The 27904-nt window shown below is 46.4% G+C and overlaps 1 protein-coding gene across 4 annotated transcripts; it reads left to right on the top strand.

Annotated features, from left to right (window-relative positions):
- Nucleotides 1–52: 52 nt before the first annotated feature.
- CAPN10 (calpain 10) lies at nucleotides 53–27733 on the top strand. Of its 4 annotated transcripts, XM_077826554.1 has the most exons (15): nucleotides 53–90; nucleotides 3184–3260; nucleotides 3350–3551; nucleotides 5556–5687; nucleotides 5958–6154; nucleotides 8647–8864; nucleotides 9256–9397; nucleotides 11638–11804; nucleotides 14694–14977; nucleotides 16978–17180; nucleotides 19080–19132; nucleotides 19250–19335; nucleotides 19959–20158; nucleotides 20599–20644; nucleotides 26881–27733. In XM_077826554.1, exons 3-15 carry the CDS (start codon nucleotides 3408–3410, stop codon nucleotides 26908–26910), a joined length of 1902 nt encoding a protein of 633 aa, XP_077682680.1. In that variant the 5' UTR covers nucleotides 53–90; nucleotides 3184–3260; nucleotides 3350–3407; the 3' UTR covers nucleotides 26911–27733. The 4 variants fall into 4 exon arrangements, with proteins under 4 accessions (XP_077682680.1, XP_077682678.1, XP_077682681.1 ...); XM_077826552.1 differs by having other exon boundaries at nucleotides 19080–19335; XM_077826553.1 differs by lacking the exon at nucleotides 53–90 and adding an exon at nucleotides 2065–2141 and having other exon boundaries at nucleotides 19080–19335.
- The last annotated feature ends 171 nt before the right edge of the window (nucleotides 27734–27904 follow it).

The following is a 27904-nucleotide window of genomic DNA, read 5'->3' as shown; positions in this document are numbered from 1 at the left end:
GCTGTCACGTGCTCCGATCCTGGCTCCTGGTTGGCTGGTGGTCCAGTCGGCTGTCTCCGGCCCGGGGAGAGCGGGCGGAATGGAGTCCAGGTAACGGGTCGGCAGCGGGTGGGTCCCGGGATGGCAGCTGAGAGCCCGGGGCGGGAATCCTGAAGGGAGGGGATGTGAATGGTTTGCGGGGGAAGGGGTCCCGGGGGCAGGTGTCCGGGAGCGGGGGGGGGGGGTCCCGGGGGCAGGTGTCCGGGAGTGTGGGAGGGTCAGGGGGGCAGGTGCCTGGGAGTGGCTGTGGGGGTCGCGGGGGCAGGTGTCCGGGAGCGGCTGTGGGCGGGGGGAGGGGTCGCGGGGGCAGGTGTCCGGGAGCGGCTGTGGGGGGGGAGGGGTCGCGGGGGCAGGTGTCTGGGAGCGGCTGTGGGGTCGCGGGGGCAGGTGTCCGGGAGCGGCTGTGGGGGGGAGGGGTCGCGGGGGAAGGTGCCTGGGAGCGGCTGTGGGGGGGGAAGGGTCAGGGGGGCAGGTGCCTGGGAGCGGCTGTGGGGGGGGAGGGGACAGGGGGACAGGTGTCCGGGAGCGGCTGTGGGGGGGGGAGGAGTCGCGGGGACAGGTGTCCGGGAGCGGCTGTGGGGGGGGGAGGAGTCGCGGGGACAGGTGTCCGGGAGCGGCTGTGGGGGGGGGAGGAGTCGCGGGGACAGGTGTCCGGGAGCGGCTGTGGGGGGGGAGGAGTCGCGGGGACAGGTGTCCGGGAGCGGCTGTGGGGGGGGGGGAGGAGTCGCGGGGACAGGTGTCCGGGAGCGGCTGTGGGGGGGGAGGGGTCGCGGGGGCAGGTGTCTGGGAGCGGCTGTGGGGGGGGAGGGGTCGCGGGGGCAGGTGTCTGGGAGCGGCTGTGGGGGGGGAGGGGTCGCGGGGGCAGGTGTCTGGGAGCGGCTGTGGGGGGGGAGGGGTCGCGGGGGCAGGTGTCCGGGAGCGGCTGTGGGGGGGAGGGGTCGCGGGGGAAGGTGCCTGGGAGCGGCTGTGGGGGGGGAAGGGTCAGGGGGGCAGGTGCCTGGGAGCGGCTGTGGGGGGGGAGGGGACAGGGGGACAGGTGTCCGGGAGCGGCTGTGGGGGGGGGAGGAGTCGCGGGGACAGGTGTCCGGGAGCGGCTGTGGGGGGGGGGAGGAGTCGCGGGGACAGGTGTCCGGGAGCGGCTGTGGGGGGGGGGAGGAGTCGCGGGGACAGGTGTCCGGGAGCGGCTGTGGGGGGGGGGAGGAGTCGCGGGGACAGGTGTCCGGGAGCGGCTGTGGGGGGGGAGGGGTCGCGGGGGCAGGTGTCCGGGAGCGGCTGTGGAGGGGGAGGGGTCGCGGGGGCAGGTGTCCGGGAGCGGCTGTGCAGGGGGAGGGGTCTCGGGGGGAAGGTGTCTGGGAGCGGCTGTGGGGAGGGAGGGGTCGCGGGGGCAGGTGTCCGGGAGCGGATGCGGGGGGGGAGTGGCTGTGTGGAAGAGGGAGGGATTTGGGGAGGGGTCTAGGCAAGTACTGGGGGGGTGAAGAATCTGGGTGGGAGGGACAGAGGGAGGGTTCTGAGAGGGCGGGGGGAGGGGGGAAAGGATCTGGGAGGGCAGTTGTGAGGGACACTGAGTAAGAAAAAACTAGGCCGGCAGGTCTCTGGGGAATGTGTGTGGATGGACTGGTCTGAGGGGGGATTGTGAAGGTTGGGGCTGGGTTTGTTGGGGAAGGGTCTTGGAAGTTTTAGGAGAAAAACTCTGGGGAGGCGTCTGGCCAGGGATGTGTAGAGAGGAGGATTAACAGGGCATGACTGAGAGGGGAGTGCGTATTGCTCCAAATACTTTGTGAGATCATATCCTGAGCAGTAGCAGGTGTCTACTCACATTGAGGTTTACTTCGATTTCATACTTCTCTCTGTCTGGCCTGTCATTTAATGGTGAGATTACTTATAAGAGAAGAAGGTGTCAGGCTGCACTGGGATAACTTACTCCTGGGGGAATTTTGCGCCACTGTGCGTGCGCAGAATTCATGTAGTCTCCCCCCAGATTTCTTTGCTTCCCTGCAGAAAAATGACTTTCTGATAGGGAAGCAAAGGGAAGCTCCAAGAGCACACCACTCCCCAGCTGCACAGGTACATGGTTTCAGGCACCCGGGGCAGCCAGTGGAGAGGTAAATCACCGCAGGGCTGGGGACACCCCAACCAGTGGCTCCTACCCTGAGTTGGGATCAGCTGCTAGTCCCAGCTGTGCTGGAGGCAGGAGAGAGTGGAATTTCCTCTTCCCCTGCAAGGAGTGGCTGGGGCTGTGTCAGACCCACCCCCAGAAAGCTCAGCATCCTCCCCTGCTTCCAGCCTCCATCGTTCCTCAGCTGCTGGAGGAGAGGTCACTGTATGGGGAGCTGCTCCCCCATCCTCCCAACCCCAGACACCCATACCCGGGACCTCCCATACTCAGACACCCCTGCCAAGTCTCACCCCGTACACACAGAACCTCCATACCTGAACCACACCCCACTGAACCTCAACCCCTGCACTCAGATCCCCCTGCACTCGGATCCGCTGCCTCTGGACCCCCACCACTCCACCCAGACCAACCCCACTGAGCTCCCTGCACTCAAACCCCCACCTTGATGAGCCCGCATGCCACTGACTCCCAACTAGCTGCACCCAGACCAAGCCCCACTCCCCCAGCACTCAGATCCCCCTGCTGAGACCCCCATATCCAGACCCCTCCACTAAGGCCCAACCATTTTCACCTGGAAGCCCTTGCAGAGTCCCATTGCCCCTACACCCCACCCCATGAGCCTCTGTGCATCCAGATCCCCCCACACCTAGATCACCCACTGAGCCTCTCCACACTTCAGTCCAGCCTTGTTGGGCCTGCCTGCCCCACACCTGGGCACCTGGCACAGAGGGGAAGGGCCCCAGGGTGTTTCTGGGGTAGGCCCAGGCCTTGTGCTCTGTCAGGGTCAGGTGCAGCCTCACCACTGAGTCCATGTCCCGAGGGTGGGGAGGCTGTAGGGTGATCTCCCACCTTTATACAGCCACTGGCCTGTGCTCCTCACTGCCATGCTGGAGCTTCTGCATTTATTTATTGACAAATACATTTTGCAGAATTTTAAAATATTGTGCACAGAATTTTTAATTTTTTGGCGCAGAATGCCCTCAGGAGTAATAACTACTCAGATAGTTTGATGTGTTCTTTTTTTGCAGTATTGGATTCTTCAGGGCCAACAACTGATTTTGAATACAATTTCAGCTAATATGGTTCAAGCGATTAAGTGGAAACGGTTAGTGACTTTTCGCTTATGAGTTTATCAGCCTCACTCACCCACTCCCAAAGTTATGATTCCTGGTTCATTTTAATTTATATTTATAGATTTCAGTTAGAGACGTAAAGTCTTGGAGTGGCCGACAGAGCTTCAGTTGTGTTGAAAATGCTGGGAGACAGAGTGCAGTCAGCTACAAAAGAAAATCTTTACAAAGACCCCACATTTCCAGCAAGCGACACCTCCCTCTTTTTTAACTGTTCCACCCCACTCTCACAATTCAGAGGGGAGATTTCCTGGCTGAGACCTCAGGTGAGTTTTGAGATGGGATAGCTTAATGGTTTAGCAAAATTTGGCTTTCCATTAACAAGGGGATGACTTAGTGTTCAGTTACTGTTTCTAGTTCTTTGTATGGTTCTGAAATACAAAAATGACAAAAGTAGTGTGCTATGGTTGCTGGGCTAACTGTATCTTTGGCCACTTTGATTGAGAGCCTTTAGTACTCTGTGTATCAAATGTGTTTACCCAGCAAGTCTGACTAAGTTTGACACCTGTGATTCTTCCCTTTAGGAATCTGTCACTAGTGGTCAATGTGATAACTTGATGGCCTTCTAAACAAACAAAGTATTGTTTAATTTCCCCTTTTTTCTTCCTCTACACTTTATCCCTAGATAATCTGATTTGCAAACACAAATTCAACTCCATCTCTATGCTAAAGACTCACAGGTATACCTCTGTACTCCAGATCCCTGCCCTTCTGTCCAGACTAAGATCTTGGCCTATCTCTCTGAAGTCTCCTTGTGGATGTCTAGCCATCAGTTCAAACTCAACATGGCTAAAACAGAGCTCTTAGTCTTCCCCCCCATCCCATCCTTTCTCAGTCAGTGTGGACATCACCACCATCCTGCCTGTCACTCAGGACCATAACTTGGGTATCATCTTCAGGTTAGGCCTCTCTGTAGGTCTTCACGTCAAGGCTATGTCTAAATCTTGCCCAATCTTTCTGTACAACATCTCAAACATACGGTCTTTCCTGTCCATCCACACAGCTGAACTCTCATGCAGGCTTTCATCAGCTCACATCTTGATTACAGCAACATCCTTTTCTATGTCCTTGACAAATGCTATCTTGCCCCTCCCGTATCCATTCAGAACACTGCTGCAAAGATTATTCTTCTTGTTTGTCACTTTGACGATGTCACCCTTCTCTTTGAATCCCTCCACTAGCTTCCCCTTCTCTGTCTCATCAAACATAAGTTACTTGTCTTCAGTTTCGAAGGCCTTCATGCCCTATCACCACCCTATCCCCCCACAATAATCTGTTATTCAGTATTGAAAAGTTGATGCCAATCTCCATAGCCCATTTGTTAAATTTTCAAACTAGCACCTTTATGCTTTCTCCTGTTCTTGCCCCCATGCTTGGAAGGAGCACACCATAAATACTGCAAAGCTATCTAATTACTTTTCTTTGCTGACAAAAACCTGACAAGCTGCTGGTGTGCTGAGACCACTACCTGTTGTGTCTCATTGTTTCCTTGTATTCCCTTGTCTTCTATATTCATCTGTTGTTTCTTGTATATTTAGATTGTAAGCTCTTTGCAGCAGGGACTATCTTTTTGATCTTTGCTTGTACAGCATCTAGCACAATGGGATCCTGATCCATGACGGGGGCTCCTAGACCATATGGTAAAACAAATAACTAATAAGCATATTTCCCAGAGTAAAGTGTGGGGCTCAGCTAGCCAAGGAGAAAAGTAGCAAAGCAGCAGCTCAGGGCTAATTCATTCAGTTTTCTGCCCGCTGTAAAGTTTACAAGAAAAAGTGTTTTGCGGTTTAGATCAATAGCTTGCTTAGCAATGGCAAACTGAGTTTTGCGTGGCCAGACAAGGGTGGGGTTTTTTTGTTCTGGGATGTTGAATTCTCTCATAGCTTGTATCTCATGCTGCCCTGCTAATGTACCTCAACCTTGCTTGTGAGTTGTGACCTGCACAACTACTAGGGAGTGGGTTATTTCTCTCTCTGTTCATTCACTTCTTGTCTCTTTGCTGAGATTATCAATAGTAATGTATTATTGATGATGGAATCTATCTACCAAGATCTGGACTGAGATCCACCAGTCTTATTTCACATAGGTCACCTACTGAATAGTCATACTGTAACAACTCTCAATTAGTGGTAACCTGTACTGTATTCAAACAAGAACGAAAGGTCCCTTATTGTGTTAATTGTCTTGTGAGCCATCCGATCCCACAAAACATAGCTTGTTTGGCTTAGACTGTCATACAGGATTTAACCTTAACGTTTGCTTTGTTTTAGGAAATTTGTTCTGCTCCTCAATTGTTTTCAGACAATCCACAGGAGGTGCAAGTGAAGCAAGGGATTTTGGGAGATTGTTGGTTCCTGTGTGCCTGTGTTGCTTTGCAGAAGAGTAAATACCTGCTAACTAAGGTATAGAACAGCTTCTTGTAATGTTTCATGTCCTAGCAGATTTTCCTGTATGCTCCATTAATATTTTTTTCCCCTAGTCTTTTACAACTCAGTGAAACTTCTAAGATGTACTCTGATGCTCTGTCTTTACTCTTTGATGTTATGACATATTATTTCGATCTATGCTATGATGTAGAATAGCTGGAATTGACCATGTTTTAAGTGGTGGTTTCCTCAAAAGAAAGTCCCTGTTTGTCTTGATTTTGCTAATATTGTCTTGTCTTCTTCCAGGTAATCCCTCCAGGTCAGCCCAGCTGGACAGATGAGACGTACACAGGCTGTTTCACTTGTCAAGTCTGGCAGTTTGGACATTGGGTGGAGGTAACCATTGATGATCGCCTGCCTTGCCTTGGGGGTAAACTCTGCTTCTCCCAGTGTCAGACAGAAGATGTGTTTTGGCTTCCCTTACTGGAAAAGGTCTATGCCAAGTAAGTGAACTTCATTGGAGGAGGAGATTTAAATTGCAGTAATGACTAGCACATATTCTACATAGTGCTTTGTTTGATTGGATTTCATGCCATGTGGGCTTCCAGAGCCCTCTCTAGGACTTGAGCTCTTTATATCTGAAACCTGTATATAGACTGATAATTTCCAGAGTTTTTCCTATATTGGATTCTGTAGAGGTCCAATGTTTATCCTGGATCACCCAGATACATTTCTGCCTTCACACAGGGTGAGATTTTCTTACTGAAAGGAATTATTTTTTTCACAAGAGTTTTATAATGACCCAGCAGCTGCTAGACTGCAGTGATGCTCAGCTAGCTACTAGCTGCAGATCACCTAGCTTTGTAGTTACCGCAAATAATAACACAACGTCCCTGACCCCACAAAATGAAACAGCTGGGAGAAAAAACTAGTTTGACTGTGTTTAGCAAACAAAGAATATATTAAGGGGAGGTATGTTAGAAATGTTATTTTTTAAACATTACTAGCTATATTGTGCTTCATGAAGGGTGATGAAAGTTTAAAGATAAGATGCAAATGACAAGCAGTGAGCAGTTTCTGTACAGGAAAGGATTGTATCAAGCTTTCCATAAGGCAGTGTGATATCTTATTTTTCTTTCCCTTTTCCCATCTAGTTGGAGTCAGGTAGCCTATCAGTGTTTCCAGGTTTGCTGGTCCAACGCTCACTCCATATCTACTTCATCCTCCTGTACACCGTCTATTGGCTGTTTTCTCGGCCATCCTCTTGTTCTCAGCCTGTGAACTCTAGTCCCAAATGTCTCCTGTTAGGGAGCTTATTCCTTCACCCACTTACTTCCCTGGTCCTTCTCGCGTGAACAGAGAGCAACAATACCCATAGTTCAAAGTTGCAAACAATTTCATGTTTATTGGAGTGAACTTCCAGCAAGCATGATTTCAGTTTCCTTCCTTAGTGTCCTCCTTCCCAGCTCTGACACCACAGAGCCTTACACCTGTGTCCCTGTTCCCATTCCTGCCCTTAGCCAAACATGATTCCAATTTCCCTATCCCCATTCCCTGTTCCCATTTCCGCCCCAAACACTCACTCACTTCCTGATTGACTGCAGACTATATAGTAAAACTTGAGTTCTGCTTAGCTATACCTTAACCGATCATTTTCCTGAAATTTAACTAACTAATCCTAACATATTGTAACATGATTATGTAACCAATTATATCCCACCACCTTAATTAGTTTACACCCAGCAAAATTAATTATACAGCAGACAGAAACAATCACAGAACCAGACAGAGATTATACAGACAAACAATAGCAAAGTGGGAACTATAATGACAAAACAATACAGACGTGAGGATTTCACATCCCATCTATTGATAAGTGAGTTCTTGCCAGACAGGATGCTATCAAACTAAGTTTCCTTTTACATTTTCTAGGCACTTCCCTTTCTCTGGAGGTGATAAGCACTATCAGGACAAGATTGTATTCCGAACAGCCCAATAGCACCTTATTTCAATGTGACTAGTTTGGACTCCCTTATCCATCCTTCAAACATGCCCATACCGTCTTAGCTTCCTCTCCTGCAGCTTCTGTCTGATACCACAGACCTTAGTCTCACTCCTGATGTCATCATTCCACGTGTGTTCCAGCAATGTCAGCTCTTTCACTGCCCTCAAACATCTCATTTCAATGGCTTCAGGTCTTCTCAAATGCTTCTCTTCGGTCACCCATTTCTCTGATCTGTAGAGAAGAGCTGATCTTACCAAAGTTTTGTATAGTTGTCTCTTAAGTAGTCATAAATCACACCACCTATCTTTGCCAGTTTTGTCTCGCGCGCAGTTCACTGTTGACTACTTTGTTTGCTGCTAACCAGCCACTAAAGTACTTGAATGCAGAAACCTGATTTAGTTGCTGGCCCTCAATGTTAATATTCATCTATTTTGGTCCCGGGTGAATTACCCACATGACTTCAGTCTTTTCTTTAGTCATTTTGGGGCCATAATTTGTTAGTTTCCTGTTCCAGGTATCAATTGCCTGGACCAAATCTTCTGCACTATCGGCCATGGGTGCAATATGGTCTCCATACATCAACTTTGGACCACCACCTATTTGGATTTTCTTACTTATGAAGTCCATCACAGTTATGAATACTAATAGTTTAAGCACTGATCCCTGGTGGAGCCCAACCTTCACCTCAAAACACTCTGTTACACCGAAGTGTGTCCACTTGTCATGAAACTGTCATACAAACCTGTCACCATCTGGACAAGGTCCTCTGGTACGTCACAGAATCGCAGCAGAGGCACCAGCTGTCACCTAGATACTTTGCTGAATACGTGAGGTGTCTGATGGCCTAAATATTTCATCGCTGCAGTGGCACCTTTTATGTCATACTAACATCAGGCTCCCAATGGGGACATATGTGTGATTAAAATAAAGCCAAAATGATGTTCATTTAAGTTTGAAATATGTGCCACTGTTTCTTTTTTGTTTTTATAGGGTGCATGGGTCTTATGAGCAGTTGTGGGCAGGGCAGGTGGCAGATGCTTTAGTTGACTTGACTGGAGGTCTAGCTGAGAGATGGATCCTAAAAGACCCTGGAAGAAGCATGGAAAGAGAGAGGACTGGTAAAGTTTTGGAGAAGATGGTATTTAGGAGACTGATGAACCTGAAGGAACAATGTGTGATAAGTTGCTCAGTCCTCAGCTCCAGGCAAGGTAATATGAGTATTCCAGAGATTCTTAAATATGGCAGGTGTGTCTTTTTCTTCCCATAAAAGGGAAAAAGTAAGGGAAAGTAGTGCTTCAGCACCACTGGTCTATGGATACTCAAAGCTAACTAGCATGTTTCTAGGGATTCTGGTGATCAGCATTTCTCTTCACTCTTCTAATCATAGATGTATAAACCAGGCAGTTATTTGTCTCTGCGTACAGGGTGGGTTGCATGTTCATCCGTTGTGTTCACAGGCAGAGCAGTTGACTTGTAGCAACTTTCTTCAGTACAAAGTGAATCTTTTTCACAGGGGATAGCGAGTTTACTTCCTCTTGCCTTGAAAAAGAATGCTGGGTAGTTTTCTACCTCCTAACGATGGTTATCTTTCCTGTACAGGTGCCAGTGAACTGGGAGAATTTCATGCCTTTATTGTCTCAGATATGCTTCATCTCTCCAGAGTCTCGGGCAACGAAATCATCTTGCTACGGATACAAAACCCATGGGGGAGGCGGTGTTGGAAAGGACGCTGGAGGGAAGGGTAAGTGGCTTGTTTTCATTTAGAATACTCTCTTTTTAAGGTACTACCATAAAGATGAAGATATTTACTGTGTGTGAGCACAAAATGTGTGTGTATATTACAGAGTAGTATTCCTAATAGGCTACAACAGAGGAGAGTTGCAGAGTACGGTAGCCTTATTTCTTAGAACCTTTTTATGAGTTCAGCATACAACATTATGGTTCTTGTGGTCTTGATTTTTTGGGGTTTTGGGTCTGGCAATCCTGATTTCCAAATACATGATACATTGATAGGAAATATGTTTTTTGGGGGTGGGGATTTAATTGGGTTACAGATTGTTGTAATAAGCCATAAATGCAGTGTCAATTCAGTCTGTGATTTTTGATATCTAGAAAATGTATGAATTTAAGCTCCAGGCTCATCTTTTGAAGGGATTGTGCAGGTTTCCTTTGAGGATGAGGACGGAGAGGTCAGATATAGAGTGATCGCTTTGTGAAAAGTGTTCACCCACAGGTGATATGGGGCTTGTCGTCTTTTATCATATTTCTGTATGAGTTCTTCTGAGAGCATAGTGGTGGTCTTATCTCACCTACGTCAGTGGTTTTCAACCTTTTAAAATTTGCGGAGCCCTACACGTATTTTGAGTGGAGTTGTAAACTCCTTTGGAAAGTCAACCTATGGTCTGTGGACCCCTCCCATAGACCTCTTAGAAGACTGAAAACTGACTGAACAGAATTCAACCATACATGTTGAACATGCTCAGCATGGCATTTGACACAGCATGAGAAAGGGTGCTAGACAGTGGACTTATATGGTAATGAGAACACTTCCAGGTTTTGATCTGTAGGTGGGGATATTTACATACTTTTGATTGATCAGAAAAACAAAATGCCTTTTCTGGATCTGAAATTTTATTTTCATAAAAAGAAAAGGAGTACTTGTGGCACCTTAGAGACTAACAAATTTATTTGAGCATAGCTCACGAAAGCTTATGCTCAAATAAATTTGTTAGTCTCTAAGGTGCCACAAGTCCTCCTTTTCTTTTTGCGAATACAGACTAACACGGCTGCTACTCTGAAACCTTTATTTTCATAGTCACCTTTTGTAGACCCCTTAGACATAGTCTGCAGACCATAGGTTGAAAACCACTGACCTAAATCGTTGTTACCTGTAATCCACTTAACTCCCTGCCCCCAGATTCTTTTTCTTTTTTTTGTGACAGGAAAGGTATGTTATCGGGCCACTTCACTTGAGTGGTCCCTTGAAATATGTATGAACTATTTATGCTAAACAATCTGTTCCATCTCGTTCTACCTTGTATTTAAAGATGGTAGTCTGAGTACATTTCCCAGACCTGAAGAAGAGCTCTATGTAAGCTCAAAAGTTTCTCTCCCCGCAACAGAAGTTGGTCCAGTAGAAGATATTTCCTCACCCACCTTGTCTCTAATATCCTGGGACCAACACAGCTACAGCAACATTGCATAGAGAAAAAGACAGGCTAATTTAAAAATTAGTGTTGTGCTGGACACCGCATAAAACATAAAGGAAGACACACACTCCTTGCCTCAAAGAACTTAAAGCTGTAGTACCCTGTTCTGTGAAGCGCAGAATATTTTTCAGTCTTAGTAAAATTAATGGGAGTTGAAGGTGCCCAGCAACTAGTAGGACCCTAAATAATTAGTTGTGGCTCACATCTTCAACTTGTAGTAACTTTGAAGCCAACATGCTAAAAAGGTCTTGCCCTACTGCTCTATGGAAATGGTGTGTCGCTGGTGTAAGGGGCTCAGTAAGTGGCACCAGAAAAACTTTCCAAAACAGCCATATTTAATTTTATTTGTTTAACTACTTTCTTGTGTTTGGAGTCGTGTTTTTCACTTCCTCTTTCCATCATGCACAAATTCTAACACCTGCTTTTTTTTTTTTTTTAAACGATAAACAAAGGTACAAATACTTTGCACATTGTTCAGTATTCATTGCAAATAAATTATTTGTTTTACCTGGGAGTATGTTCCATAATCCCTTACTCTCTGGTGTAGCTGGTTTCTAGGTCTTCCTGCAAGGAGATTGCCTATCTATAATTTCTGTTTCCAGTCCCAATTGATTAATAACTAGAGGAAATGTTGTATGGATGAACACAATAGTAAAATGAAAAAATACCTTTGTTTCCCTCACGAAGCAATTTTTGTAGAAGATTTTTGTAGAACTCTATTGGGAGTGTGAGCAAAGAGCCTAGACATTGACTTTTGTGCGTTTATTTGCAGTGGTCAAGGGTGGAGCCAATTGGATCCAATAGTTGCTTCAGAATTGCTTTCCCAGATCCAGGAAGGAGAATTCTGGGTTGAGGAGGAGGAGTTTTTCAAGGAGTTTGATGAGATTACCATTGGGTTTCCAGTCACTGAAGAGGGACAGCTTCAGAGCCTCTATACAGGTACAATGTGACAAAGGGACTATTGGTAACAAGTCAGATTAGTTTAATGGGGAAGTCTGATTTGAATTAAAAAGGGCCAAAATTAGACTTGTTTAGCACTAGATCAGGGGTGGGCAAACTTTTTGGCCCTAGGGCCACATCGGGTACAGAACTTGTATGGATGGCAGGGTAGGGAAGGCTGGGGGAGGCTATGCCTCCCCAAACAGTGAGGTATGGCCTGGCCTCTGCCCCCATTCCAGCCCCCGAGAACTCCCACCCTCATCCAACCCCCCCGCTCCCCACCCCTGACTGCCCCCTGGGACTCCTGCATCCTATCCAAACACCCTTGCTCTCTGCCCCCTGACCACCCTCCCCCCCCCAGATGCCTGTACCCTATCCAATCCCCACTGCTCCCCACCGCCTGACCACCCCCAGGACCCCCGCCCCTATCCAACCCTCCCTGCTCTCCCTGCCCCACGTTACCTGTGGAGTGGGGGAAAGGGGGGCTCAGTCCTTTTCCCTGTGTGTTTCCCCTGCTTGTTTGGCTGCTCTCCCTGGCAGTCGGGCAGGGCTCGCTCCCTGTCTGGGCTTGGCTGCTGGGGACAGGGGCCAAGCATGCTGGAGGTGGAGGGGGGCCCTGGCTTGCTCTGCCCCTGTCCCCAGCAGCGGGCCCAGGCCCCTTGATCCCTGCAACCCTCCCTGCTCCTCGCCTCCCCCCCCTGAACTCCCCCTGACCGTGCCGCCCTGGAGCACCAGGTCTGGCGGCGCCATAGCCGGGCTGCCCGGCCGGAGCTGCAGCCACGCTGCCCAGGTAAGTGTGACTGCAAGAGAGGGAGCCAGGGGAGTAGAAGGGGAGGGGTCAAGGGCTAGCCTCCATCCCGCTCACCACGCTGCGGGGGAGTTAGGCTTGCAGAGGAGCCGTCCCGTCCTGACCCCACTCCCTGGCAGGAGCTCGGGGGCCACAGGGAAGGGTCCTGCGGGCCGGATGTGGCCCGCAGGCCGTAGTTTGCCCCCCTCTACACTAGACCTTTGTGGTTTCCAAAACGTTTTCCAAATTTTATTGAGTATGCCCTGAATGCGTACTCTGGGAGAGCTTGGAGAACAGAACTGGTGTCTACTGGGTAATTAAATTAAACTTCTTATTAACTTTTCTCTTTCTCTACATTTCTCTGATTTACTGGAAAAATCCTCTTCCTTATTTGCCAATAATTTTAAGAGTTGTAAGTGAAAATGCTTATGCAAAGCTTAGGGACTCATGTACTTTGAGGCTGTGGAGATTGCTGCAGAGCTAACCTGCCTGCTGTAGAATTATGCTCTGAAATCTCATCATTTAAAAAAATGTTTCTAGCCCTTATAGTTACAGTGCATACCCCATGCACTATTCCATGCAGCCCAGACATCAGGAGGTTTGGGAGTGATAGCTGGAGTCCAGCTTGCAGACAGCGAAGGGGTAAAACAGAAGTGTAAGCTGTCAAGCTAGGTTGTTTGGAGAACAGTGCAGTAGCTGAGGCCTGGGGAGATAAGTTGCTCATGCCATCTACAAACTCTCACCTTCCCTGGCACCCATGGGGAGAATCTGGTTCTGAATTGGGTCATCTGAACAGCACCAGAGGAACAGAAACCTGGGGAATGGAGCCAGATATACTTAATCCTGCCTCAGTGTAGGAGGCTGGACTTGATGACTCCTTAAGGTCTCTTCTGCCCTTCATTTCTATGATTCTGTGCTTATTCCAGAGAAAGACCAGTAGGAGGCATTTTGGCCTTGATTTGGCAAAACATGTAAACATATTTGTAAGTAAATTCCTATTCACCAAAGTATTAAATCGTGCTTAAATGTGAAGTAGGTGCTTTGTGGATTACAGATTGTTTGCTACATTAAGTAGTGTAGCAAGTTCTCCTCCTCCTGCTCCTCCACACCCCCAGAGGTGTAGGTGTCGCAGTTACTCCTTCATCCCACCTCAAGATGATCTATGGAGAATTGGAATTCTGACCTACGCTTGCTGTAAAGTTCTTATCAGCCCACGTTTGCAGATGAGATGATCTCTATGTAGGTTATTTTATGGTCCTCGTTTGCTGCAGTATCAGACACAAAATATTTAAAAGCAGAAATACCAGTATTTTACTCTCTTCCTTCCCAACCTGTAGGCCCAGGATTGGCAACCTTTGGCATGCGGCCCATCAGGGAAAGCCGCTGGTGGGCCAGGACGGTTTGTTCACCTGCAGCATTCGCAGGTTCGGCCTGTCGCAGCTCCCACTGGCTGCAGTTCACTGTTCTAGGCCAAATGGGGGCTGTTGGAAGCGGTGTGGGCCAAGGGATGTGCTGGCCGCCACTTCCCGCCGCCCCCATTGGCCTAGAATGGCGAACCGCAGCCAGTGGGAGTTGCGATTGGCCAAACCTGCGGATGCTGCAAGTGAACAAACTGTCCCAGCCCACCAGTGGCTTTCCCTGATGGGCCATATGCCAGAGGTTGCCAATCCCTGCTGTAGGCCTTTCCTGTGTCTGTTGCTGCTGGGAGGAAAGAATGAGATTTCACAGGATTTTTTAAGCCTTTTTTTTTTTTTTTTTTCCCCAGACTAAAGAATTGTTTGCTATGTTTGCCTCCTTGGTGTGGGAGTTAGTCGTTTCCTGAAGAAAGTTTTACTGGGGAGCCCTGTAATGTTCTCTTCCAACTGGGAGACAAATTTGAGGTTTCAGACTTGTAGAAATAGTCTGCATATGATCTTTAAGGATAAAGTTCTTCAGCTTCCCACTCTGACTTGGATTTTATGCCTCTTGAGATATCTTGGCCGTGAACATTAGCTCACAGAAAGTGGCCCTGCCACAGGACTGCTTTCAGTCTGGAGACTCTTGAGCCACAAAAATGAATTGTTTCCAATTGCTGATGTGTGGTACCTGTTTTTTTTCCTTAGAGAAAGTGCTGAGTCATACTCAGAATCTCTGTGGATCCTGGGTGAAAGGCCAGTCTGCAGGTGGTTGCCGTAACAACAACAGCTTCCCTATGAACCCCAAGTTCTGGCTGAGGATATGTGAGCAGAGTGAGGTGTGCATTGCTCTTCTGCAGAAACCCAGGAAGTACTGTGCTGATTGGGCTGGAAGAACTCAGAATCTGACCCACTTAGCAGAGAAAGGTCCATTTCTGACTGAAGGCATTCAAGGGCAGAATTACCAGGCTGTGGGACTGCATGTCTGGAAGGTAATTGGGGGTAACTTTTCAAACTTCTAGTTGGGCCAAGAAGAAAAGTTTCCAGAAAAACAGGAGCATCTGACATAGTCATTCATTTGTTACTGCAATGCCATGAGTCCATTGTTCATGGAAGTCAGGGGTGTAAAAGACCTTTTAGATGAGCCTTCCCATCTCACAGAGTCATTGAAGGATCGTTGCCTATAGTACATATACCAGGGCTTTATTCAGTTTATTTCTAAACATTCTAAGCAATGAAGCTTCCACTACTTCTCTTTGGAGACTGTTCACGCAGTCAGTTACATTGCAGTATTAGAAAGATTTGCCTGATAATTTTTCCCTTTCTTGATGTTAACTCCTTTCTCTTAGTTCAACCCCCTTGTACTATCCTAAGAAGTTCCTCTCTCGCTTTGGTGTCTACACCCTTCACATGTTTGTATACTGTTATGTCCCTCCCTTAATTATCACCTCTTATATATGTATTAATCTTTTAAAATCTCTGTTAATCTTTTTTCATAAGTCAGTCCTTTCACCACCCTACTTGTTTTAGTTGCTTTTCTCTGGGTTCTTTCTAGTTTGTTAAACTCTGTCTAATAATGTGTGTACCCAGAATACAACACAATGTGCATAGGAAAAAAACTAATTTCAGAAATGCCTAGTGCAACTGAAAATAATTCTACTCATTTGTAGCTACAATTTTGTGCAACTCTATTTTTGCGTACTCAAGCTATCATCGAGGTGTTCAAAAACTTCAGAAATGTGTGTTTATGCTTGCAGTTGCACAGTGATCAGTGCCCCTGGGTTCATTAGTATAATTTCACCTCCAAGTTTAATTTGCACCATGAAAATATCTTCTAACAACTTTTTTCTTCTTAATTACTTTCGTAAACAAGAACATAATTAGTAGTGGATGAAGGCTTATTTTACTGATGCTCAGGCAAAACGCTTTAACTCAAAATATGAATGGTATTTTTCTCCTAATCTCCTTTAATTCCCCACAGATCTCTGTTACACTTGTTGTACCTAAAATGTTGTGAAAGAATTAAAATGTTTGCCCTTCGCTGAAAACGTTTAATTTCAGCTGAAATGTGGTAGACAGATTTTCAGTCTGGGCCTGGTTTGCTCCAGCCTGTTCCTTTTTTTTGTTTTGAAGAGAGCAAATTAAAACAAATTGTTTTCACTTTTTTTGATAACAGTTGCTCACTTTTACAAAATGTGCTCAGAGTCTGGTAGGTGCTGAGCTTTAACCTGCCCTGAGACTACATGAGATTTCCAAAAAAGTGATTGTTTGAAAAAATAGCTATTGTACATGAGCAAGGTTCAGCACCACTGAACTTTGCATGAAAAATGAGAGCTTCCCATGGTTTATAGTCTGACCATGTTGGCTTCTGGGTAAATCTAATCTGAATGAAAACACAACAGTGTATCAGAATTTTGGGCAAAATTCTGCCCTGAGGCATGCTGGTTCGGTTCTGCATGGGGCTGGTTTGTAACTGATGCCCCCAAGAGCAATTCTAGCTGGGACAGAATTCTTCCTGGGAACGCCCAGGATAAATATGCCAGAGGAATGTTCTGTGACCTTTTGAGATGGTATAATGTGCTATATGTGTGGTCTGCTCCATTGGCTGATGCATAGATGGTGGACCATTTCCCTATACTCATCTCACCCTTTCTTGCCCACTTACTGGCATTAACTTCCGCAGGGAAGCTATGTGGGAGAAGGGACTACAGTCCCCAGTGAAATTCTGTCCAGAACTGCTCCAGAGCACAAGAAGGGGGAAGCAGCTTTCATTTTCCCACCCTGAATTGCTCACCCTCATGAGTGTGATCCTGAATCTGACCCTTTGAGACAGGTTTGGAAATAATACCTGCATGGTCTGCCAGATGGCAAAGCACACACTTGTGGTACTATGGATTTGGGGTTTGTTGACTGAATATTTGACCCCATTTAACTTTGCTATAATCTTGTCAGCTTTCCTACAATGCTATGCTACATTATGTGTCTATTTTAGGTGGAGAAGAGGCGCTTTAACCTACCAAAGACCCTCTCTGCTCCTCCGGTTGTAGGTACCATTTGTCATTCTTATGACAGAGAAGTACATCTGCGCTGTGACCTTGCCCCTGGTTATTACCTTATTGTCCCTAGCACCTTTCTGAAGAATGCAGAGAGCGACTTCCTGCTTCGTGTATTCTCAACAGGAAGAATCTGCCTCAGGTATGTTCAAAAAGGAAGAGAAGTAGCAAATCCCACAAAAACCCTGTTGACAGTTTATGTAAAGCCTTATGCCCTTTACGAGGGCTTGCTGTGACCTGAACTATGGTTAGGAGAGGTACATGTAAAGAAGGTGCTAAATCTTTTGAGTTCAGGTAATTACTGTGGCTGTATAATGGGCACCTCTTCTGGCTCTTTGAATGGGGTCTCGGAGATGCTTGAAGTCCTCCCTGTAGTACAGGGGTGGGTAACCTCGAGCCCACTGCTTCATTTCGTCTGGCCTGCGGCAAGTCTCCGTGCCATGGGCCGAAAGCCCCGAGCCTTGGCGCCCCCCGCCCCCACTGGGCTGAAGCCATGAGCGCCGGATCGCCGGCATGTCCTTTTGGCCCCTAGGTGGAGGGGCAATCAGGGCAGCTCTGCATGCTGTCCCTGCCCCCAATGCTGGCTCCGCAGCTCCCGTTGGCCAGGAACTGTGGCCAACGGGCGCTGGTTGCGTGCACTGCACTGAGCCGCCTGGCCCCTCTGCCTAGGGGCCGGATATGCCAGCTGCTTCCGGGAGCAGTGCAGAGCCCGGGTAGGCAGGGAGCCAGCCTTGGCCCTGCTGCACCACCAACCAGGAGCCTCCTGAAGTAAGCGCTCCCCCGACTGGAGCCCACACTCCAAACCCGCTCCTACACACCAACCTTCTGCCCCAGGTCAGGCCCTGCTCCCGCACCCTAACTCCCTCCCGGAGCCCATGTCCTAAACCCCTGCCGCAGCCCTGAGCCCGCTCCTGCACTTCAAACCCCTTTGCCCCTCCCGGAGCCCCCTCTTGCACCCCAAACCCTTCAGCCCTCCAGCCAGAGCCCTCACCCCCTCCCACAACCCAACTCCCTCATTTCTGGCCCCATCCCAAAGCCTAGGGGAAGCCATGAGCCTCGTGCCACCCCCCACCTCCCACGGGGCTAGAGCCGCGACCACTTGCTTGAGCCTCTGCTCCCACCCCAGAGCTGTGTGTGGCCCCTGACTGATTTTTTCTGTGGATCAGTGGTCCCTGATAGAAAAAAGATTCCCCACCCCTGCTATAGTACCTCAAGGGACCTGGGGGGGTGGCCACCTAAATCTTTTTTTGATCCAAGAGAGCCCCAGTGTCTGGAAGAAGTGCACACTGTTCAGAGGTGAACTGGTGTAGTTCTTTGCGGTGTGTACATTGTGGAGAATATACTTCATACAAGGTATGGTGTGTTTTATACAAGAATGTTACTGCTGCACAATTACTGCAGGCATCAGTACATTTTGGATGTTGCACAGGTCTGTGGTGTGCTCACTTCATCCAGGGTAGATGTTTCCTGGAGCTTTGTGGGTGGTGGGGAAGGCCTCAGAGAGCTACATTGTTTTCATATTTCTTTCTTTTCCTCCTTGCCTTATTTGCGGGGGTGGGGGACTCTAGGGAAATTAAATGCAAAAATGTAAATTCATGGAACATTAAGGTTAAGAAACCAAATGCATCAATGTTAGGAAATTCAAAAGATAAATTTAATCAATAAACTAATGCAGCATGTTGTATTTAAGACATAGCAATAGAAAATACATATTTTAATGTGTTTATACTTTAAATTTACATTGTGCAATGTGGCCAGATTCAAGGTGCTGTAGAGATCTTAATTTTTACTTTATTTATTCTCTCTGTTCCACAAATGTTCAGGTTTTGCATTTAATTATACTTATATGTGGCAATGATTGGCATTGAATTAATAGTTAATGGGAATGCTTGACTGGTAAGAGTTTGCATTTCTTGACACTTATTTCATTACTAGTATTTGTCCATATTTTGACAGCTGAGCACTAAGGATGGTGAATTGCAGTCATAGAAACCTTTCACCTTTTGTACACTACTTTCCCTTTCTTTCTTACATTTGATAGTGAGATAAAACCACCACCCACTGATGCTGCCCTCTGTGAAGAGCTCCCACCAGGTGAATGGGAGACAGTGCAGCTACAGGGATGCTGGAAAAACGGCCAAAGTGCTGGAGGTAGCAGGAACTTCCACTCCTTCCATACCAATCCCTGCTTTCCCCTCTCCGTCCCTGCAGGAACAGAAGAGCGCAGCATGAAAGTCACCCTCCGCCAGCACTGTCAAGATAGCAAGTGTCGTCCAATAGGGTTTCATATCTTCCAGGTATGATTTATCCCAGTCAGTCAGATTAGTTGATTCTTGTAAATGAAACAAATCCATCACTTATTCAGGTGCCTCTTACCTTGGAGAATGGAAATGCACCCTATAAATGATTATATTTGGGCCAATACAAGTAGACATTTGAGCTGTATTAGTTCACAGGTACAGTAGGTATAACAATGCATGAGTGGATAGCACAGCAACCAAATTTCTGGTTCCACTGAACCCTTGTCATATTCCGGTTTAGAAGTCATGCAGCAGCCAGTACTAATAGATTTTTCTGAATGTTTGAAGGGTTTTATTTAACACTAAGACTGTAGCCAGGTAACTCTATGTTAAATGATACGCTGTTTTTTAAAATGCGTGGATTTTTTTTTTCATTTTTACACAGATGCAAATGGTTGGGCATGCTTGGTGACTAAGACCCAAGCTTGGTAACTGGGCTTGACTCTCTCCTGCCCTTCTCCCCTAACAATTTTTTTTCCCCCCTGACAACTGATAAATGACCCTGAGCGAACCGTGATCACTCTATGAAATAGGGCATGTATTTGGAGGGGTGGGTTATTTGTGGACCACACTGATTTGTTTTAAAGGTGTGAGATCTGAAATTATTTTAATCTCTTCAGGTGCCTAACGACAGTTGGAAACCACAGAGTTGTTCTTTTCTGCACTTGGAGCCACTGGTTAGCTGTGTACCTCATTGCTACTCACAGGAAGTGAGCCAACTGTGCAGACTCTCTGCAGGGAATTATGTAATTGTACCTTCAACGTACTTGCCTAATACTGAAGGCAATTTCACAGTGGTCATAACAACCAAAATAGACAGGTAAAAATATATAGGTATCTGTTTGGGTTTAGACTGTTTCTAAATTCACATGTAACAGAGCATAGGACAACACTACACAATAATTTATGATAGTAATGTTTCCATATTTATTATAACATCTTTGTACCACTACCACAGGGTAACTGGGATGACTGGCCCTTTAAGGGAAGTAGGGCTGGCTCCATCTGTGCCATAATTACCAGCCCGCAATCTGAGGGGGTGATACTAATGGGATCAGATGTTAACCTGATGAACAATTGGGCCTCAGAAAGAGGAACTACAGGAAGCAGGTTAGGCCTGTGGGAGGCTCTGATCGAAGATCTGCAGGAAGTAGGGAGGTTAGGTCTTGAGAGAGACAGGTAGAGTTCCCTGGGAGATGAGACAATAGGAAACTAATTATGCTTTGCACTGAAGTAATTTTTTCTTTCCTTTTCAAATAGGAAACGCATTCAGAGCCAGGAGACCCTTGGACAAATATTGCAAGAAGTAGGTGGCATTTAAATTTCAGTGGCACTGAGATTGAGATACACTGGAAGTCAGAGGCAAACACATAAGCATTAGCTAATGATTTGTACCAGGGACTGGGAGACAAGAATTTGAAAGTTCTAATTCCACTCCGTGCTAACTGTTTGTTCTTGGGCACATCAGTGAACCTCTCTTTTCGTTTTTCCAGTCTGCAAAGTAGCAATTATACTCTTTGTCTTCTCTCATGCTGCCTCAGACACAGGGAATCCCCTCTCTGAAATGATCTATAAAGCCATACTGACTCCTTCAAATCCATCCTCAGTACCCACTCTGCTGTAAAGCCTGTGAGAAGCTGGTGGACTAATAGCTGTGATGGGCTTATGGCAATAATTGACACTTATATTTGCATTTTAAAAGTTATTAATATTCATAGAATCATAGAATATCAGGGTTGGAAGGGACCTCAGGAGGTCATCTAGTCCAACCCCCTGCTCAAAGCAGGACCAATCCCCAACTAAATCATCCCAGCCAGGGCTTTGTCAAGCCTGACCTTAAAAACCTCTAAGGAAGGAGATTCCACCACCTCCCTAGGTAACGCATTCCAGTGTTTCACTAACCTCCTAGTGAAAAAGTTTTTCCTAATATCCAACCTAAACCTCCCCCACTGCAACTTGAGACCATTACTCCTTGTCCTGTCATCTGGTGCCACTGAGAACAGTCTAGATCCATCCTCTTTGGAACCCCCTTTCAGGTAGTTGAAAGCAGCTATCAAATCCCCCCTCATTCTTCTCTTCTGCAGACTAATTAATCTCAGTCCCCTCAGCCTCTCCTCATAAATCGTGTGCTCCAGACCCCTAATCATTTTTGGTGGCCTTCTCTGGACTCTTTCCAATTTTTCCACATCCTTCTTGTAGTGTGGGGCCCAAAACTGGACACTCCAGATGAGGCCTCACCAATGTTGAATAGAGGGGAACTATCACGTCCCTCAGTCTGCTGACAATGCCCCTACGTATACATCCCAAAATGCCATTGGCCTTGGCAACAAGGGCACACTGACAGGTTTCAGAGTAACAGCCGTGTTAGTCTGTATTCGCAAAAAGAAAAGGAGTACTTGTGGCACCTTAGAGACTAACCAATTTATTTGAGCATAAGCTTTCGTGAGCTACAGCTCACTTCATCGGATGCATACTGTGGAAAGAGTGGTCACTTTGGATAAGCTATTACCAGCAGGAGAGTGAGTTTGTGTGTGTGTGGTTTTTGGGGAAAAAAAGGGGGGGGGGTGAGAGAACCTGGATTTGTGCTGGAAATGGCCCACCTTGATTATCATACACATTGTAAGGAGAGTGATCACTTTAGATAAGCTATTACCAACAGGAGAGTGGGATGGGAGGAGGTATTGTTTCATGGTCTCTGTGTATATAATGTCTCCTGCAGTTTCCACGGTATGCATCCAATGAAGTGAGCTGTAGCTCACGAAAGCTTATGCTCAAATAAATTGGTTAGTCTCTAAGGTGCCACAAGTACTCCTTTTCTTTAAGGGCACACTGACTCATATCCAGCTTATCGTCCACTGTAACCCCTAGGTCCTTTTCTGCAGAACTGCTGCCGAGCCATTTGGTCCCTAGTCTGTAGCGGTGCATGGGGTTCTTCCGTCCTAAATGCAGGACTCTGCACTTGTCCTTGTTGAACCTCATCAGATTTATTTTAGCCCAATCCTCTAATTTGTCTAGGTCCCTCTGTATCCTATCCCTACCCTCCAGCGTATCTACCTCTCCTCCCAGTTTAGTGTCATCTGCAAACTTGCTGAGGGTGCAATCCACATCATCCTCCAGATCATTTATGAAGATATTGAACAAAACCGGCCCGAGGACCGACTCTTGGGGCACTCCACTTGATACCAGCTGCCAACTAGACACGGAGCCATTGATCACTACCCGTTGAGCCCGACAATCTAGCCAACTTTCTGTCCACCTTATAGTCCATTCATCCAGCCCATACTTCTTTAACTTGCTGGCAAGAATACTGTGGGAGACCGTGTCAAAAGCTTTGCTAAAGTCAAGTAACAACACGTTCACCGCTTTCCCCTCATTCACAGAGCCAGTTATCTCATCATAGAAGGCAATTAGATTAGTGAAGTATGACTTGCCCTTGGTGAATCCATGCTGACTGTTCCTGATCACTTTCCTCTAAGTGCTTCAGAATTGATTCCTTGAGGACCTGCTCCATGATTTTTCCAGGGACTGAGGTGAGGCTGACTGGCCTGTAGTTCCCAGGATCCTCCTCCTTCCCTTTTTTAAAGATGGGCACTACATTAGCCTTTTTCCAGTCGTCCGGGACTTCCCCGGATCGCCATGAGTTTTCAAAGATAATGGCCAATGGCTCTGCAATCACATCCGCCAACTCCTTTAGCACTCTCGGATGCAACACATCCGGCCCCATGGACTTGTGCTCATCCAGCTTTTCTAAATAGTCCCGAACCACTTCTTTCTCCACAGAGGGCTGGTCACCTCCTCCCCATGCTGTGCTGCCCAGTGCAGCAGTCTGGGAGCTGACCTTGTTCGTGAAGACAGAGGCAAAAAAAGCATTGAGTACATTAGCTTTTTCCACATCCTCTGTCACTAGGTTGCCTCCCTCATTCAGCAAGGGGTCCACACTTTCCTTGACTTTCTTCTTGTTGCTAACATACCTGAAGAAACCCTTCTTGCTACTCTTAACATCTCTTGCTAGCTGCAACTCCAGGTGTGATCTGGTCTTCCTGATTTCGCTCCTGCATCCACGAGCAATATTTTTGTACTCTTCCCTGGTCATTTGTCCAATCTTCCACTTCTTGTAAGCTTCTTTTTTGTGTTCAAGATCAGCAAGGATTTCACTGTTAAGCCAAGCTGGTCGCCTGCCATATTTACTATTCTTTCTACACATCGGGATGATTTGTCCCTGTAACGTCAATAAAGATTCTTTAAAATACAGCCAGCTCTCCTGGACTCCTTTCCCCCTCATGTTATTCTCCCAGGGGATCCTGCCCATCAGTTCCCTGAGGGAGTCAAAGTCTGCTTTTCTGAAGTCCAGGGTCTGTATTCTGCTGCTCTCCTTTCTTCTCTGTGTCAGGATCCTGAACTCAACCATCTCATGGTCACTGCCTCCCAGGTTCCCATCCACTTTAGCTTCCCCTACTAATTCTTCCCGGTTTGTGAGCAGCAGGTCAAGAAGAGCTCTGCCCTTAGTTGGTTCCTCCAGCACTTGCAACCAGGAAATTGTCCCCTACCCTTTCCATTGTCCATTGGATTGTCTGTGCACCCCTGTATTGCTCTCTTTCCATTTTCCATTGGATTGTCTGTGCACCCCTGTATTGCTCTCCCAGCAGATATCAGGGTGATTGAAATCTCCCATAAGAACCAGGGCAATGCGATCTAGTAACTTCCGTGAGTTGCCGGAAGAAAGCCTCATCCACTTCATCCCCCTGGTCCGGTGGTCTATAGTAGACTCCCAACACGACATCACCCTTGTTGCTCACACTTCTAAACTTAATCCAGAGACGCTCAGGTTTTTCTGCAGTTTCATACTTGAGCTCTGAGCAGTCATACTGCTCCCTTACATACAGTGCAACTCCCCCACCTTTTCTGCCCTGCCTGTCCTTCCTGAACAGTTTATATCCATCCATGACAGTACTCCAGTCATGTGAGTTATCCCACCAAGGCTCTGTTATTCCAATCACATCATAATTCCTTGACTGTGCCAGGACTTCCAGTTCTCCCTGCTTGTTTCCCAGGCTTCTTGCATTTGTGTATAGGCACTTGAGATAACTTTCTGATCATCCCTCTTTCTCAGTATGAGGCAGGAGCGCTGCCCTCTCACGCGCTTCTGCTTCCTCCCGGTATCTCACTTACCTGAGGGCTTTGGTCTCCTTCCCCTGGTGAACCTAGTTTAAAGCCTCCTCACTAGGTTATCCAGCCTGCTTGTGAAGATGCTGTTCCCTCTCTTAGTTAGGTGGAGCCCGTCTCTGCCTAGCACTCCTCCTTCTTGGAACACCATCCCATGGTCAAAGAATCCAAAGCCTTCTCTCCGACACCACCTGCGTAGCCATTCGTTGACTTCCACGATTCGACGATCTCTACCCAGGCCTTTTTCTTCCACGGGGAGGATGGACGAGAAGACCACTTGCACCTCAAACTCTTTTATCCTTCTTCCCAGAGCCAGGTAGTCCGCAGTGATCTGCTCAAGGTCATTCTTGGCAGTATCATTGGTGCCCACGTGGAGAAGCATGAAGGGGTAGCGATCCGAGGGCTTGATGAGTCTCGGCAGTCTCTCCGTCACATCGTGAATCCTAGCTATATTAATAATGTGTATGTATATATGTGTGTGTGTGTGTGTGTATATATATATATATAATATTTTTAGCTGTATTCTCCTTTTGTGTCTCCATCACTCTTATCATTTTATTTATATATTCAGTCCTTTTCCTCACCCAATGGGCTCTGATCTGTATTGGGGTCTTTAGGCACTACTGCAATATTTAGAAATTAATACTAATCATATGGGAAAAAAAGAGTGGGGAAAACCTGGAGATGATTGCCCTGTATGCCTTAGTAGGTCTACGTTTGTGTTTGCTTGTACACACAATATGCTATTATGATAATTCACATTGGGCTGTGAGCTGTTTTGGTCAAGTTAATGCAACATGTTTATCATTTCACTGATTATTTTTTTTCTCCACTACACATGCGCACAATGTGGTTGCAGGATTGGGCATGAGTTCTGAGTTCCTGACACTTAAGATATTTTTATTTTAGGGGGGAAAAGATCCAAAAATATTATTTTTTGCGACTGTGTTAAAATAAAATCTTACTTGCATTTTAAATCAGAGGGTGTTCTTCATAACACTGTTTACTTATTAGGCAAGACAAATACCAACCTGATAAAATCTCCCAGAGGTAAAAAGGCCAATTACACACAGAATAAACAAGCAAATAAAAAAACAACCACATCACCACACCAGGTATCAGTTGGCTTACTAATTTTCCTGCTCTAGGTTATGTTGACCAGTGATTATACTTTGTCCTCAAAACCACACAACAAACTAAGTCTGGACTTTTATTTCACAGAAATTGGAGATGGAAACATATATGTACATTTCTAATGGTGGCCTTGCTTTAGAATCTAGGAGCTGTAACACCTAATTAATAATAGCATTATTTCCATTCCTTGTTCATTATTCATTTCTTTCTTAGATGTGGTTCTTGCCTGTCTCTAGGGCAAACGTTGATAGGCCCCTCCCTCAGTAACAACAGCCTATCTAGTGAGATTATTTTTACATTGTTCCCTAAGGGTAGTCAGACTTGGGCCTACCCTGCTGTCCAGTGGTAGGGTAAAGTGCCAGTGGCACTCCCCTGAGAATACCCTGCTTCAAACCTCCTGAGAATTTCAGTTTGGAGATGACAGCCACAATCTCCTCATTGATTGCAGCTAAGATACAGAAAGAGAGAATCTCTGAGTTTTTAAGAAATCCTAGCTAGGTGAAGGTTATAAAGACTATAACCTAGAAGCAGTTCAGGTTTTTGAAGGGGAACCGGTGGAGAGCATGGACCACTTTGGTGATGTGGTTTTGTTAGTCTGCCTTACATAGAAGTGGGCTGCTGTGTATTAAAACAACTAAAGCTTCTATGTGCCCTTCCTGGTCTATGCCAGGTGCAGTACACTGCAGTAGTTTAGCCTGAAGGAGATGGAAACATGGCTGACTGCGCTGGGTCTATATCTCAAAGAAAAAGGTGCAGTCTCCCTGTTAATCAAATAGTAAAGCACTTTTGATTACAGCTGCTGTTTGGTTGAGTAGGAGTGGTGAAGAGTCCACTTAGAACCATGAGACTATGCAGTGCTTTCCCCTTTCCTCCCAGCCCCACTACTTGCTTTTCATTCAGGTAGTTGTGTGTCTCGGGCACTGGGACAAGTGGATAATGGCACTGAGAGAGAGATGTAGAGCGGGTGCGAATGGTATACTGTATTGTATATTCCTAGGGTTCTGTCCAGTCTAGTTCCAAATTACTGAAGTTATGGGATTTGCATCACTTCCTTGAGACTATTTAAGTGTATCAATTAACAGGAAGAGAATGTGTAACAATACATGGCCTTAATTCCTGAATTTTCCTTTTCTCTGTCTAGCTAAGGCATATCTGCCAATCTTTTTCACCCTGAGACTGTTAACATGTTACAAAACTACAGGTTTTAACCTATGAAATAGCTTCAATTCAGCCTCTTTTTTGCAGGTCTCCTTTACAGCTGTGATGAAAAGGTAATTTGGAATTCTCGCGTCAACATCATAACAGTAGAGAGACTGGAAAAGCCTGACCTGTGGCTATTTTCAATTTGAAATGAATTAACCAGAAAATACCCTGGTCCCAGTGGTTTTCCATTCAGACTGACTTCCAGCCTGGTGACGTCCTCTCTGAAAAGATACCTCCTTGATCATATGCATCCTGATGAGCATTCTTCCCCTCCATATGTTTTACTACCAGCAACATACAAATGAACTTCATGCTATACCTCAGTTCTTCAAAAATATGGACAAAGGATATGTGCACGTGTTTTAACTCAAGCTGTAGTTTTAAAATTAAAACAGGAAAAAAAATGTGACCTATGTGTACATAGTGAAAGAATGTTTGGTGAAGAGTACCCAAGTTTACAGAACAACCTCAGGAGACCAGCAGAGGAAAGGAGGAGTGTAGGGGAAAGAAACTGGAGTCCCTTTTCCAGGAAGGAAAGACTAGGATCCAACAAAGTACACTGGAACAGGTATAGACCAGATCTAGATCTACCACTGCCAGTCTTATTACTGAGCACTTTATCATGGGCCCTGCTACTATGAATATTTGTCATGAAACTGTAACTTTGGAAAAGATAAGTGTAGGCGAGTTTGTCTTGCACCATGTGAACACCTGGAAGGGAAGGAAGAAATAACTTATGCAAAACTGTTGGTTTGAAACTCCATATAAGACAGTATTTTTGTTACTAGTAACCAGAATGTTGTTTTCTTAATTCCTGTTAAAATATTTCTTACTCAAGTGTGGGTTTTTTAGATATTGTATTTTCTTTAATAAATGTAAGGTGATGTTAAAGAGTTTAAAAGGTCTTCTGTTAATATCATTGATAGTTTCAATCTCTTTGTGTTTCTTTAAGCTTTATTTGTTGTGTTGTGGCAAGCTTTGCAATTTTTTGCAGTCCCCAGGTTTCCGTTAAGTGGGAGTTGAAAAGCAGACCTAGAGGGCCCAGTTCTCCTCTGACATTGACTTT

The sequence above is a fragment of the Eretmochelys imbricata genome, chromosome 9, assembly GCF_965152235.1.
Source record: "Eretmochelys imbricata isolate rEreImb1 chromosome 9, rEreImb1.hap1, whole genome shotgun sequence".
Taxonomy (NCBI): Eukaryota; Metazoa; Chordata; order Testudines; family Cheloniidae; genus Eretmochelys; species Eretmochelys imbricata.
This window is presented reverse-complemented; position numbering and strand designations above follow the sequence as displayed.

What these genes read in the sequence shown, in the direction of transcription:
- CAPN10 (XM_077826552.1), top strand. Translation starts at nt 3,408, where the DNA reads ATGCTGGGAGACAGAGTGCAGTCAGCTACAAAAGAAAATCTTTACAAA. An exon ending in TGGGACTGCATGTCTGGAAG is followed by an intron (nt 14,978 to 16,977) that starts GTAATTGGGGGT and finishes TGTCTATTTTAG; the next exon opens with GTGGAGAAGAGGCGCTTTAA. An exon ending in ACAGGAAGAATCTGCCTCAG is followed by an intron (nt 17,181 to 19,079) that starts GTATGTTCAAAA and finishes TACATTTGATAG; the next exon opens with TGAGATAAAACCACCACCCA.